The following is a 14,426-nucleotide window of genomic DNA, read 5'->3' on the forward strand; positions in this document are numbered from 1 at the left end:
TTGGCGGCGGCGGCTGCGCCTTCCCCCGTGTTTTCGTGCCCCGCCAGGGGAGAGCTGCGGAGGACGGGGTCAGGGCGCCCTCTCTTTAGGACCCGGTCTTTTGGGGGAATTCTTTAATGTGCAGTGATTTCGGGAAGGACAATGCAATCATTAATCACCCCCTCGCCTTTTGATTTGGATACACGTTTGTAACCCAGAAGGGCAAGAAAACAATGGTGATAGCGCGAGATCTTTGCATATTTATATAGAGATAGATAAAGATATATATGTTACATCCATCAGATACAAACACTTCATATGCAACTCAGCTCTGGCATAACATCATTTAACATTTTGTCCTTACATTCATTGTTGTCAATGGCAGAAAGAAAAAAAAATTACATGCAGCAGGCAGCTGATCATTTTAATTAAAAAAAGTTTTATTACGAAACTAGTTTGTATAAAACAGGGTTATACAGGACCTTTGTAAGTTTGTAATAAAACAGTAAGAAAAGGCAGTGGCATAAGGGATTTTTTTTGTTGTTTGCTTTTTGCTTCTTTCTTTCTTTTTTTCTTTTTTTTCTTCAAAAGGCAGCATATAAAAACAAATGGCTACCATTTTGCGTTTGGACAATAGCTGCATAAACTTTGTTCACTTTGAACATTGTTTAATAACATTATTAATACATTAACAAAGTTTCTATAAAGTAAGACACGTTGGTGCTAAAGTACATCTGGAGGAAATCCAAGTCCTTTACAAAACCACATACAAAAATGGCAGTTGTAAGGTAATGTCGACTACACGTCTAAACATGAAGAGGTAATAAGCATTACATATTAAAAAAAGTATCAAGATATACACATTTTAAACCATTTGTACAAAACCTCTATAAATCTCTCTCTTATGTACAAAAATAGCTTAATATATCCCCAAACTGGTCAGGGTGGATACAAATAGATTTTCTTATAATAAAAAAATTCACAAAGAAAAAAAAAAAAAAAGATTGGAAGCATCCTATGATGAAAACGAGAGGAAAAGCTCGGAGGTGGGGGGAGGGGGAGAGCCGGGATTTGAGGGTTGGGGGGGGTGTCTTTGAGTACAGCATAGCTTAATTTCAAAATCTCCACGAACACCAGCAAACTAACTTCGTCCACAGAGCAGGGAAGGCCGGGCTGTGCGGGGCTGCAGGCGGCCGGGATGGGGTGCGGAGGGGGGCTCCCGTCTGGCGGGGGGGAAGCAGCAGGAGGAAGAGCCCCGAGGAGCGCAGCGCCTGGCCGCGGGGGACCGGGGTCGCCGTTCCCGGGGGGGTTTGGGGGGGGGGGGGCAGCGGCTCCGCCGGGCTCTCTCGGTGCTGGCGGGGCCGGGAGCGGTGCGCAGGGGCCGGCCGGGCTCCGGCCGCCCCGAGGGGCCCCCGCGGCGCTCAGCGCTGTGCGCGGGGGGCGCAGCGTCCCGCCGGGAGACGTGCCCGCACCGCCCTCCGACGGCGGGGGAGAGCGAAACGCAACAGGTCCTGGCTTGGCGGCGGCTTTCCGCGCCCGCGTGCGTGATATTTTTCCCTTTCTTTTTTTTTTTTTTGCAACCGGCCTGTAAGGAGAAAAGAGAGAGGAGGTCAGAGCCGCGCGGGGACCAAGCGGGGCCCCGACGGCTGCGCGCCCCCCTCCCCGTCCCCGACGGCTGCGCGTCCCCCGAGCCCCCCTGGCCGGCCGCGGGCGCGCACCCACCTGCCGCGGGGGGCGCGGGGGGCGTCGGGGGGCGCTCAGAACCAGCTGGTGAAGTCGAGCAGCTCCTGCTCCTCGGGGCTGAGCGGGTCGTAGGAGCCCTCGTCGGAGGAGTAGGAGGAGACGGGGGAGCCCGCCATGGAGTTCATGTCGTGCGAGTAGCCGGGCGAGATGGTGGGCGACAGGACGCCGGCCTGGAAGGCGGCGCTGACGGCGTCGTGCTCGTCGAGCAGCTGCTGCAGGGCGCGGATGTACTCGACGGCGGAGCGCAGCGTCTCCACTTTGCTCATCTTCTTGTTGGCCGCGCCGTTGGGGACGTGCTCCCGCAGCGTGGCGAAGCCCAGGTTCACCAGCTTCACGCGGTTGCGCTCCCGCTCGTTGCGCCGCGCCACGGCGGCCGGCTGCTGCTGCGGCAGGCTGTACCCGAAGCCGCTGAAGTTCAGCCGCCGCTTGCAGCGCATCAGCTCCGGCGAGGCCGAGCGCTGCCGCTTGGCGGCCCGCGGCGCCGACGGCTTGCCGCCCGGGGACGGCTGCCCGCCCGCGGGGCTCAGCTGCGGCGGCGGCGCCCCCGGCGGGGCGGCGGCGGCTGCGGCGGCCACGGCGGCGGCGAAGAAGCAGGCAGGCTGCAGGAAGGGAGGCTGCCCGGCGCCGCTCGCCATCCCGGCGGGGCTACCGCTGGCCATGGGCGAGGGGCGGGGGGCGTCGTGCGAGGCGGGGGGGCGGCCGCTCCCCGTGCCCCCCGGCGGCAAAAAGATGGAAAAAAAAAAAATTAAAAGAAAAGAAAAAGGAGAAGAGAGACGTGTGTAAAAGGGGGGAAAAAGCCGGCGGCGGTCGCTTAGCGAAGGAGACGGGAGAAGGCGGGCAGGGGGAGAGGGGCCGCGGCGACAAAGGGGAGCGGGCGGCGGTGCCGGGCGGGCGGCCGGGGAGCGCGGGCGGCTCTGCCCGCCCCCCTCCCTCTCGCCCTCCGTGCGGCGGCCGCGGGGAGGCTCGTGGCGCTCGCGTGTGCGCAGGCTGCTTTGCAAAGCCCCTTTTGCAAAAAAGTGGCTGGGGATTGTGTCTCTTATAAGGGGCGGACGGGGCTCGCCCCCCCCCACCCCCCCTCTTCTCCTACACACACACACACACACACACACACACACTCGCTGCCCCCCCGCCCTCCCCCTCGCACACACGCCCGCTCTGCACCTTGCGCCTTCCACGCTCCCCGGGCTTTGCCGAGCGCCGCCGCCTTTGCAGCGCGGGGAGGGGGGGGGGGGGACCCACACATACACACACACACACACACACACACACACACACACACTAACACCCCCCCTTTTCTACATGCCCCCCCCCCCTCTCCCGCAGCCCTCGGGCCCCGCCGCACACGCGCTGGCCGCCGGCTCGGCCCCGCCTCTCCCCCCCCTTTTCCCCCTCCTTTTCTCCCCCCCTTTCCCTCGGTGCCCGTCTCCCCCCGCCTCCCCCCCGCCCCGCCGCCCCCACCCCCGGCGGGTTTTGTTGTTGCAAGTGCGTGCGCCCGGCGCGTGCCGCGCTCCCGGCCCTGAGCAAACACCCGCGCCGGGGCGCCGGCGGCGGCGGCCGCGGAGGAGGCGGCGGCGGCGGCGGCGGGCGCGGCCCGACGGGGCGGGAGGCGGCGCGCACGGGGATGCGCGGGGATGGGGAGCCCCTGGGGGGGGGGGGGGACCGGGTCCGTCTAGGGGGTGAAGGGGATTTGATTTGGGGATTTGGGGAGGGGAAGAGGGGGTGCGGGAAGAGAGAGGAGGGAGGTGCGCGGTGGTGGGCTGTTAGGAGGAGGGGAGCTGGGAGGTGGTGGGGGAAGGAGTGTGTGTGGAGTCCCGAGGTGGGTTTTTGGAAGGTGGGGGGCCGTGGGGTGAGCGTGGCTGGAGGGAAAGAAGGAAGTGCATGCACTTGGATGAGTCCAGAGTGGATGTCCTATGGCTGTCAGCGCGGCAGCGGGAGGTTTCTTTTGTGGGGCACCGTAAAGTCGGGGTGTGCTGAGCATGGCGAGCAGGTGGATGTGCAGACACAGCTCTCCCCTGGCCACACAGCCCATTCCCCAGGCCACAGTGTGCTCGCTGCCCGATGCAAGCGGCATTTGTTTGCAACTGGGGATTCAGGGTGGCCCTGCCCTACGCAGGGGGAAATTCCCCCTGATGCCAGGCAAAGTCTTGCTTGAGGCTTAGGTCTCACTGTGCAAAAGCAGCACTGAGGCTGAGAGCTTGGAGCTGGCATGACTTGGGGGTCACACCGCCCTTTGCGGCTGTGGGAATGTGGGTGGCCTGGGTGACACCGCCAGGCTCAGCACTGGGACACGCTGGTGGCCCTGGTCTTGGTGCATGCAGCAGCGAGGAGCCCAGCACGTCTTTCTATCCCCGCCCTCCTGCCTTGCACATACCCACCTGTTTGTTCAAGCTTGTTACTCCTTTTTCTGTCTCCAGCTGTATGATCTCCACCTTTTTCTGAGCACCTCTGCACTCTGAAAACTCAGAGATACGTACAATCTAACCCTCAAAAGAAGTAGGACCATTGCCTTACCACCTTGCCACTGGAGGAAATATGGCTCTAGGGAGTCCCTGGCAAGTGGTTGTCGTGCCCAATGCTCACACCAGCCTCAAAACGTGGCAGGAATGGACCTGCACAGCCTGAGCTGTTCAGGTGTCAGTGGAAATGAGTGCAAAAACAAGCCCTGCTCTGCTGCTGGCCTCAATTACAGCAGCTGAGGCTGCAAAGATCACCTCCTCTGCCCGTGGAGCCCTGACCCTTGCTGGGCACGTGGCTTTAACAGCGATAAGCAGCAACTCTGTGTGGCAGAACATTAATATGCACCTGCCAACTTAGCAATATTTAGCATGGCACCATTTAATGCAGATGCATGATGAAAAAGACGGTTTCTGGTCTAACCTCTGTCATGCTGTTTATTTCAGGGTTCTCCTCAGTGGCCACCGAGTATCTTTCTAATTTTTAGCTTGCTGTCTCATCAAACACCAAATCTACCAAGTGATTTTATTTTCTTTTTGGCAGGACAACCGGCATGCAGCATTCAGTATTGTCTCTGCATAGGAAGCTCTCTCTTCTCAGTTCCGAGTATTCTGGATGATTCAGTCAGGGACATCCCTTGTCTGACCTCACTGCACTGGAAGTAGCAGTTGCATCATCGGCTTCACGTTGTGATGTTACAGGAGCGAGAGAACAGCAATGCACCAGTGGCATTAGAAAGTGGCAACAGATATCAGAAAATGAAGTACCAAATTAATTGCAGCCTTGTAGACTATATATGTACGTAGGGTAATACTTACGGAGTAGTCCACTGCCAGAACTAGTGTGAAAAGACTGTGGCATGGAAATTCCTGCCCTTTTCCCCAAATGGCAAAATGGACCAGAGTTTCTGGGTCCCCCTTTTTTGAGTCTCAGAGGGCTCTGAACAAGAGCTCTTAAAAAGGCAAAAGGCGTGAGTCCCAGAGGTCACCACGTATAACTTGCATGTAATTTCACCTCCAAAGCTCCATTCTCCCCTGGCTCTCTGGGCCTGGGGGGCAATGGGGGAAGAGCCTTTTCCTCCCTTTACTGAGCATGCCCCTCTCCAGTTGCTGCCATAGTGGAACAAGCTCATCCTTCGTGTTGTCTAAGGTAATGCCAATCTTGGCATCTTTCTGATCTGCTCACTTCGCAGAGTAAGGGGCCTGGGGCTGCCAGGTTTATAGATAATAAATAGTGTTTCGGGGTCCCCAGCCTCCACCCACTTGTATGCACAGTCCTGCACCTGCGCCTTGAAATTCTTAATTCTAACATAATGATAAATAGCTCTTGCCCTTTTCATTGGTCTTATTGGACTTTCCCCTTTTTCTTTTTTCTTTTTTTTTTTCTTCTACTTTTTTTAATCTTGAATTGTCATTACTTTATAGTGTCTTTTTTATGTGCCTAAATTTTGTGTGCCACACTCATGAAGTCTTTTGAAGTCCTTTTTTTTTTTTTTAAAAAAAAAAAAAAAAAACACACTTTGGTATGCTTTTTTTCACCCCTTTTCTTTTTTTAAAGGCCATTTACGTTATGATTAAATGCTGTCTTGGAAAGGCAGAACGAAAGTCGTTAATCTATATAGATCTTCAAAGAATCGATACATTCGGGACTTCTGTAGGATTTGTTACACTCCATTTTGTTACAGTAGGCAGCTCGTCTGGATTTGGGCACATGTGTTTCTCTCCCTCCCCTCGCCCCCCCCCCCCCCCCTTCTTCCAGCTTCCCCCCCAAGAGTGAAAATAAAGTAAAAGGTCTTTCATGGTAAACAAAACCAGCTTATTCTCCACATAGAACACATGAATAGCTGGAAAAAAACTTACAATAAATGGTGCATTTTTTTCTCTGCTGGGTATAGCATTCAAGATCAGTCCAGTATTCAAGAAGCAGTCCATTTTTTGCTCAGCAAGAGAGTTTAGAAAAGAAGCGTGGGGTCTATTCAAGGATCTTTTCCCCTTCACAATTGCTGGGCTTTATGAAACCTATCTTCCATGCCTTGTCAGAGTATTTCTGGGGACCAATTAGTGCTTTGTTGCAAGGCTTCTTTGCTGAATCTTTGAGCAGCAAGAAAAAGCTCTCTTGAGTCTCCCCTTATTTTGACTATTTCAGTCATTACTCAGTGTAATAATTAATATGACAACTGGACGCTGAAGTTTGTATAGAAACACCTCGGCTGCAGGAGAGAGCGTGCAGTGGGTGGTAACAAGCTACAGATCAGACCGAGAAGCCACACACACAAGGAAAAAAAAGAGAGGGAGAGAGAATAATGAATGAAAAGAAAGAGGGAAAGAATAAAGATAAATAAATAGTTGGCGCAACCCAAAGAAACATAATACAGACTTGGAAGGAAAAAAAAAAAAGGCAATTAGGAGGCAGGGGAGGGGGCGGGGGACCCCAGAGTGGCGAACTTATTTTGAAACAGTTTCTATGTGAATATAATTTTCAAAACTTTCCTACTTTTAGGAGGCAGGAAAGTGATTTTTCCCGGTGACTATTCCTTCGGGTAAGCCATTTTCAAGGAGCATCTGCATACATTTTTGCATACTTGATAGACTTAAATGTCTCTTTCTAAGCATGCCTTTAAAGAAAGAAGGACTTTGAGCATTAAAACGTGTTGGTGACTAATTATTGCCCGTCCTGCCCAGGGTGGATGGAAGCTACTTCCCGGGACAGCAAGTTTCAGGAGTTTTTGGTGTTGTATCGTCTACCAGAGGAATACAGCCTGCACCACCGATGAAGAATTAAAAATGACGTTTGACCAGGGACACTGCTGAATTCTTCTCGAAAAGGCGCCTTGGGATGAACCCTCATCACTTTGGAGACATTTCTTGGGCTGCCAATTAGGGCATAATAAATAATTAGAGGTTTTAAGCATATTAGATACAGCTCATGCTAATGAGCTACATCAGGTCTTGTGCTAACCTGAAGTGACAGTTTGCATATAGGGCTGCGAGAAAAAAAAAAAAAAAAAAGGAACGGGGGGGGGGGGGGGGGGGGAAAGCAGCAGCCACCCCAGCCGCCCACCCCAGCCCGTCCCCGTCCCCGATGTCCCCTCCGCGGGTCCCGCAGGGCGCTGCCGCCCCCCGGCCCCACGCCCGCCGAGCGCTGCCCCTGGCCCGCCGGTGGCCCCATTGTGCGGCCACGCGTCCCGCGTCCATCACGGCCGGGATAAATCACACCGGGCTGACCCCCCCCTCCAACCTCATTCTCCTCCCCCCCCCCCCCGCCCGCCGCCCAACCCCTCCAACACACACTTTTTGGACAGGAAAATTTTGGACGGAGGAGCGGAGGGCGGTAGGGGTGGGTTCCCCAGGCTGTCCCCTCCGAGGTGGCAGTCCGCGGGATGGAGAGGGGTTGGGGTCATGCAGCCTGGGAGGCGGACCCCCCCCCCCGGGGGCATGGGGGTGCAGCCGCCTCCCTGTCCCCATTCCAAGTCCCCGTCCCCGACCCGTCGGTCGCTGTCGCGGGGACACAGTGCCACCTCCCGGCCACCCGCAGGGGAAAGCGGGGCTGGCAGGGGGAAGCCCGAGGCATTTCTAGGAGCGGGCGGCGAGCCCGGCTCTTGCCAGGAGCGGGGAACATGGCCCGGAGGTTTTGCAGCCGGAGGGTGGGAGGATAGGAGGCTCGGTTGGTGTCTAAAGGGAGCTACTGCACCGGGAGACCTTTGGGAAATCCTTAGGGAATTTCGACCGGGGACACCCCTCTGCCTTGTTCACACGTCCTCATTCAATCATCATTAGGGAATTTTTCAGCAGCTTCTAGAAAAGCCCCTCTCCATCGCTCACTGCTCACTCAGCCCGATGGGGACACCCCGAACCCGTAGGGAGCCACAGGCCAAGGATAGTCCCGGTGTCCTCGCATCCCTTCTTGAGCCAGAAAAAACTCAGCTCCGGGTAAGATGCTGCTCTCCAAACTCTGCCTAAAGGCAGAAAGGGGAGAAAGCAGTCTGAAAAGCAGCCAAAGTCTGTGGCCCTTTGAACTTGCAGCATGCCGTCCAGGGAACCAGCCAAGTTTCAGTGCAAAGAGCCCTTTTAGTTGTGGCTGAGCAGCACGGCCAGAAATGGCTGTGTGTGGGGCGTGCATTTCTGAGGGACAGAAGGTGCTTTCAGATGAAGGCAATGCAGGACATTGGTGCCTACCTGCACATGGTTGGAAGGGAAGGAGCGGGGTTGCACGGTGCTGCAGCAAGAGCCCAGAGCAGGACCAGCAGAGCCCAAGGCTCAGGTGCTCACCCACGGGCTGTGGAACCAGAGCTGTGGGACAACTTGAAATGCAAGTGGGAAATCCCAGTTAGCAATATCATGGCAGGGCAATGAACTTACACTTGGGGGGCTGAACTACGACTTCAAAGAGTGCTCAGGAAATCTGGATTCAGAAATGGTCCAAAGTAACCAGAACTGATGCAATCGTGTTCATGCTGCAATGGCATTGGAGTAAATGCTAGCTTGTGCATGCATGCACACACAAACTCACACACTACTTTGCTCCAGAACAAGAGAATTTGGGAATTCCTCCTAGCAAGAAGGAGCTTTGCTTCCCTCAGCCAATGCCTTTTGCTACCAGGCAATTTCTGAAGGTCCAGGCTGATTAACCTGTGAACCAGTGGCAACACGCTAGTGATATCATTATGATTATGTAGCAATAAGAAATAAGCTTGCAATATAAATAGAAAAAACAGAGTGTGGGAGGAGTCATAAAAAAAAACAACAAACAAATTACATGGATTGAGCACGAGCAATATTTAGTGTATCTAGTATTTCACTTTACTTTGTCTTTATTGTCAAGGTAGAGTGAACAGAAAGTGCAAAACATAAGAAAGGGGGAGGAGAGGGATGGAAGAAAGGAAAAAGACTCAGTGCATGTGAAAGCCTCAGAGAAGGTAAAAAAGAACAATTGTTAGTAGAAAGAGAAAAACAAAGAAAAAGGAAGGCACAAATGATTGAAAAAAAAAAAAGATTATGACTTTGGCTGACATAGCTGTTTTGGTCAGACTTAGGACATGTATCTGTTTTAAAATCTAGTTGAAAAACATACCATGTAGAGAGGCACGGCATGTGGGCAAAGCAAAAAGCAAACAAGAACAGTTACTGGAAGCTGTCCTGCCCTACACAGGGACTACTATAATCAGTGTTATCACCATCCTCATCTCACTTTTTTTTTTTTTTTTTTTTTTGTGAGGTGGCCTTCAATGCCCCTGGCATCGACAGAACTGTGCTGGGTGCTGCACAAACACAGGACACAAAATGCTGCCTCCCATAGTGAATCTGTTGGATGAACAGATCAAAAGCAGTAGTTTTAATACTGGTAGCAAGGTCAACCTGCCCTTCACATACTGCACCACCTCTCCTTGCCCCAACCTGATGCTTTGGTGACAGCAATGTCCAGGGTGGCACATGTATATTATATTTGGTTGCCTACCTTGCTGCTAGCCTATAACATAGGATTGCAGTTCATCTCAGAAAGTCACTTTCTACCTGTGCATATGGCCATAGGATGGACAAAGAAGAAGGTTCTCTGAAAAATGTATGTTTTGTGTCTAAAGCTCTGAGTTACTACAGATGCACATCATACAGTACATAATTTCATTGGGCTGGATTCTGACTTGATAGTCATGGGGTTGAACATGGGTTTGGACCAAGATTCTTGCAAGTGCCTCCCTACTGATCAGATTTCCAGCTACTGGATTTCATAATTACAAATAATTCATGGCAAGTCTTGGTTAAAATCTACCAGTCTGAATTTGTTCTGGAGCATGCAGTAGAATTTCCCTCAAGGCTCAAATAACTGTGAAGGGCTGATTCTTTTGTTCCACAGAAGTTATCTTCATCAGAAAAATGCAGCAAGATTACCTGCTGTGACATAGCCTGTCTTAGTGTAGACTTCAACCTTCCAAATAACAAAATAGACCTTGACCATTCTCTTTTTTTATTTTCACCTGCCCTCTAGTATCAGGCTATAACTTTCCTTCATTCCTTCAGTCTCTCTGGTGACTCATTCCAGTCCAAGTGTTGGCTGGTTTGTACCAACCCTTTACTAACCATTTCCGAATTCATTCATGTTCCCCTCTTCCCCTTGTAGCTCTCCATGGTTGACATACCTAAAAACACATGCGCACCTTCTGCACTTCTTCTGTCTCCTCCCTGCTCCTTTTCTTCCTTTTCTCCATGTTGAGTTCTATATCCCAGAGCAAGTTTCATGAAGTTAACACCTGTTTAATGCTTTATACTGGGCCTCTGTTGTCTCCAGTGGCTGGTGTGCAGAGCTGTCCCCTGCTCTCTGACCTCTTGGATGCAGCCCAAAGGGCCTCACTAAAAGACAAACAGTCCAGCTGCTGCTGAGTTGTGCCCCGTGTCTGGCATGCAGACAGGTTCCTAGAGAACATCTGATCTCCAATCACATGGAAGGGAAACCCACCAGTCGCTAAACACACACACAGCCGCAGGAACAGACGAGGGGGAAGGCTGAACCCAAGTCAAAGCGTTGATGTACAGGAATGAAAGCAGCGGCTGACATTGATCAGGGGAAGGAAGGCTGCTAATTCAAAGCATGCCGTTCGTCCACGTTGGGCAGAGATAGAAACAATATGCTGGAGAACTGCTACATGCTGGGGGGGACCGAAGGGGCTGGCTTGTCCATGTGCCAGGGCTGGGTGGGTGGGGGGCGTGGAGGGAGAACGCCCCCTTGGCACAGCATCTGGGGGGAGGGAGCTGGAGGAGGGGATGGCTTTGCCTCGCTTCCTCCACTTTAAATACCTTTGCACAGAGCTCTGGCCACCACGGTAAGGTCAGAAGGCTTCACCCGCAGCCTCCCTGTGTGGGCATCACTGCCTCCGCAACATGGACGCGCAGCACTGCAAGATGAACGGCGAACTTTTCCAGGTAAGCAGTGGGGCCTGTGTGCCTGCTGTTCGCAGGGAGTCCCTCTGTGCCCCTCCATGCTTGCAAATCTTTTTTCCCGTTCTCTAAGATGCCCAAGATGGGAGGAAACAACACGCCTGTCTCAACAGCTTTTGGTGTTTGGGTGCCACCGTTGTTCCCTTTGGCAGCTGGCGTGCTTGTCTGGAGTTAATTGTGCTCACAAATGTGTGGTGAGAGCAAAAATGAAAACATTCCAACAGGGGAAAGGAAGGAGAGACAACAGATCAGGGTCAGGGGACCTCTGTAAATGTATCCTTGCGTACATGGCAAATAGAAGAAGCAGCAGAAAAGACCAGCAAATAATTAGAGGTCTCTTAAACCTGTGTGACGAGAACAAGCTGTCTTCTTTAGTTTAGGGAAATTATGTGCTCTTCTGGTGGAGCTATTTGGTAACTTTTAGCACTCTGACATATATTCCCTCCCCGCTCTTTTTTTTTTTTTTTTTTTTTCCTGGATGTTTATTGACTTACTTTGAACTCTTTATTTTGGAAAATACAGGAAAGTACTGAAACCTATGACTTTCGATTACAGGCACTATAGATAATGTAGGAGCAAGTGACATAATTTGAGGCCAGCCTGGTTAATTATTAGGACCGAATTCTGTCCTGTGCAATGTCTCTGAAGCTGGGGACAAGCTGTGGAAGATATGAAAAAACGGGCTTCATTTCCTACGAGTCTTTTTAGGTACAGAGCAGCCAAGGAAGCCTGGTTTCCTACTGCTTCATGTGCTGAGGTTGAATTCCCCTAGGGATACGCTACTGTTCCACCTTGCTGTTTCTCCAAGTTGCCTAATCGTTTGGTCCCAGTGAGATCTGTGGGAGCTGAGCATCTAGCTACCTTAGGAAATGGACTCTAAATGGCTTGGAAACTTGTTCAATTTTTAAGAGTAACTTTGGAATCTTATTTCCATTGAAATATTTTTTTTTTTCAAAGTTTTCTATATTTCTATTATTTCTATACTATTTTGTATACTATTCACTTTCTCTGAAACTACAGAAAAAAAACTTCCTCTAGCTTCAGCAGTGTTGGAATTCACACTGAAGGGTTAAACAACTCAGAAATGAGTTGAAGGCTGACAGGTCTGTATTATTGACCTCCCAAACTGCCATGTGTCAGAAAGGAAATATCAATCTCTGTATGAAGTAGGTAATTAAGAACATAGATTTGCATTGCACTCAGGCAAACTGTCCCTGCATCTACACATCACTGATGTAAGAGACTGCTAGGTCCAGAAATGGTTGTCTGTATTTGTCAACTGGTTCTTATACACTTATAGGTCACATACGCATATCAGATTAGCCATGATCAACAGTTAAAAAATATGCATATATATGACAAAAAGCTCAGCAATACATGTGAGTGCCTGCATTTGTGTTGATGCGTTGGCTCCAATGTCTATTGATGTATATTGCCTCCATACATATCGAAAAGATCTGGGTACCTGTCAGGAAAATAATGCTTTTAGTCTTCTTTCCTCTTGCACTGAAAGCCTCCACCTCTCTGGACAGATTTAGGCATGTACTAACTTTTGTACAAAGACCATCCCAGTGATCTACATTCACATGCAGATGTGCAAAATGTTAAGCAATTGTCACCATGTTTACAAAATTAGTGCCTACTGCCTTCTGCAACTTGTTAGCACAACATAAACCAATTTGCAAGAGTGGGAAAATGAGTGAGAATAGCCTAAAAGTGGCAGATCTCAGCATATCAAGGCTAGTGACCAATGAGAATCTATCACTGTATAAAGAGATTAATTCATATCAAAATTACCTTGTAGGACTTGAGCCTTGTATTATATCCTCTGCCGATGTTCAAAACACAAGTTCTTCCTTTGTCACACAGAGTCAAGAGAACCTGCAACAGAAGCTGCTCCATGAGGCATGCCTTGGCAAGAACATTTAAAAAATGTAACTACAAGTCTTTTAAAACATTTCTAGAGCAGAACATGAAAACCATATTCTTGGTCCACTAAGCAGACACTGGCGTAACTCAGTTCTGTCCTTAGGGTGAATTTAACTTGTTGAGATGGAGAAATTGTAACAGCAAAGCCATGCAGGACCACAATTTCGGATGACAGTTTTGGTTACGCTAACTATAATAAAATTTCCAGGCTACTGACATTTTGTTTGCTTTTTGACAGACTCCTGTCACTGTTTTCCCTTGTGGTTGCCTCAGATGTCAAATGGCTTTCATTAGCCAGCTGCTGCACCATTCTTGACTGCTTTTCCTCTTGGTCCCTACCAGCTAAGAGCAAGGCCAGCTCCCTGGTTGGCTGAGAAAACAGAGAATAGGGAGATACTCCAAGACACAGCACAGTTGAGTAGGTGACAATCTTCCCTCTGCTCCATAAGACCAATCTTTCTACTACAGTTCCCACCAGAGTTTCCCTGTAAAGATGGAAATCATTTAGATAATCTGTGTGACTGCTAGAAATAAAACTAGGTAGAAAAATCTGTTGTCAGACTCCATGTTCACATTAGCAGCAGCCTAAAAGTCAGCCTGAAGAATCAGGAATTATTTATTTTACAAAAAAAAAAAAAAAAAAAAAAAAGGCAATTCATTATAACATTGCCTCAGAAAATGTAGTCCCACCAAGAGTTTTATGGCTTTTGGGCAGCTGGATTTCATTATTAATCTGTCTGCTACAAAGACTGCTTTTGCTATTTCTAAGGACAATATTTGGGAACTGAGACTCTTTATGCTCTGATTTATATGTTAAATTTAGCAATAGCTAAAGCGGGGATGGACTCTGACTGAAAAAGTAGGTCTTAATAAAGAAAAATTGAAAGGGTGGATACTTTTAGTCAGGCCTTGACCTAGGACTTGTTACATCAGCCCCTGTTACAACCCTCTGTGTTGCTGATGTCTGGTGTGATCTTTGAAATGCCATCCAGGGGTGATTTGCCCAAGGCCACAGACACACAAATAAGATCCTACTGTGACTTCCAAAAGTTTGTGGTGGTTGTGCTTCAGATTTACAGAATCACAGAATCATCTAGGTTGGAAGAGACCTCCAAGATCACCTAGTCCAACCTCTGGCCTAACACTAACAAGTCCTCCACTAAACCATATCCCTAAGCTCTACATCTAAACATCTTTTAAAGACCTCCAGCGATGGTGACTCAACCACTTCCCTGGGCAGCCCATTCCAATGCCTAACAACCCTTTTGGTAAAGAAGTTCTCCCTAATATCCAACCTAAACCTCCTCTAGCACAACTTTAGCCCATTTATGCTGACAGTGGAAAAGTTAAGAAATTCTGGAAATCATCAGGCTGTTACCTTCCATGTCAAGT

At 50.2% G+C, this 14,426-nt stretch overlaps 2 protein-coding genes and 1 long non-coding RNA gene across 3 annotated transcripts in view; 1 reads left to right on the forward strand and 2 right to left on the reverse strand.

Moving 5' to 3' along the window:
* Positions 1-398: 398 nt before the first annotated feature.
* Positions 399-3,247, reverse strand: ASCL1 (achaete-scute family bHLH transcription factor 1). Its single transcript, XM_038173229.2, has 2 exons — positions 1,702-3,247; positions 399-1,564 (listed from the first exon to the last, which is right to left on the reverse strand). Exon 1 carries the CDS (start codon positions 2,379-2,381, stop codon positions 1,737-1,739), a length of 645 nt encoding a protein of 214 aa, XP_038029157.1. The 5' UTR covers positions 2,382-3,247; the 3' UTR covers positions 399-1,564; positions 1,702-1,736.
* A 1,440-nt stretch (positions 3,248-4,687) lies between these two features.
* Positions 4,688-10,838, reverse strand: LOC113842368 (uncharacterized). The gene is made up of 2 exons (XR_003494771.3): positions 8,352-10,838; positions 4,688-7,045 (listed from the first exon to the last, which is right to left on the reverse strand). It is a non-coding gene; the product is annotated as an uncharacterized lncRNA (long non-coding RNA).
* Positions 10,839-10,933: 95 nt separating this feature from the next.
* The window catches only part of PAH (phenylalanine hydroxylase), a 40,264-nt gene continuing 36,771 nt past the window's right edge, over positions 10,934-14,426 (forward strand). The window contains exon 1 of the mRNA XM_005022554.6: positions 10,934-11,090. Coding sequence (XP_005022611.1) covers positions 11,049-11,090 — 42 coding nt within the window. The 5' untranslated portion in view covers positions 10,934-11,048. The remainder of the gene's footprint in view (positions 11,091-14,426) is intronic.

This window comes from Anas platyrhynchos, chromosome 1 (genome assembly GCF_047663525.1).
Source record: "Anas platyrhynchos isolate ZD024472 breed Pekin duck chromosome 1, IASCAAS_PekinDuck_T2T, whole genome shotgun sequence".
Lineage (NCBI taxonomy): Eukaryota > Metazoa > Chordata > Aves > Anseriformes > Anatidae > Anas > Anas platyrhynchos.

Excerpts from the sequence above, each read along its gene's own strand:
- ASCL1 (XM_038173229.2), bottom strand. The coding sequence starts at position 2,381 with ATGGCCAGCGGTAGCCCCGCCGGGATGGCGAGCGGCGCCGGGCAGCCT.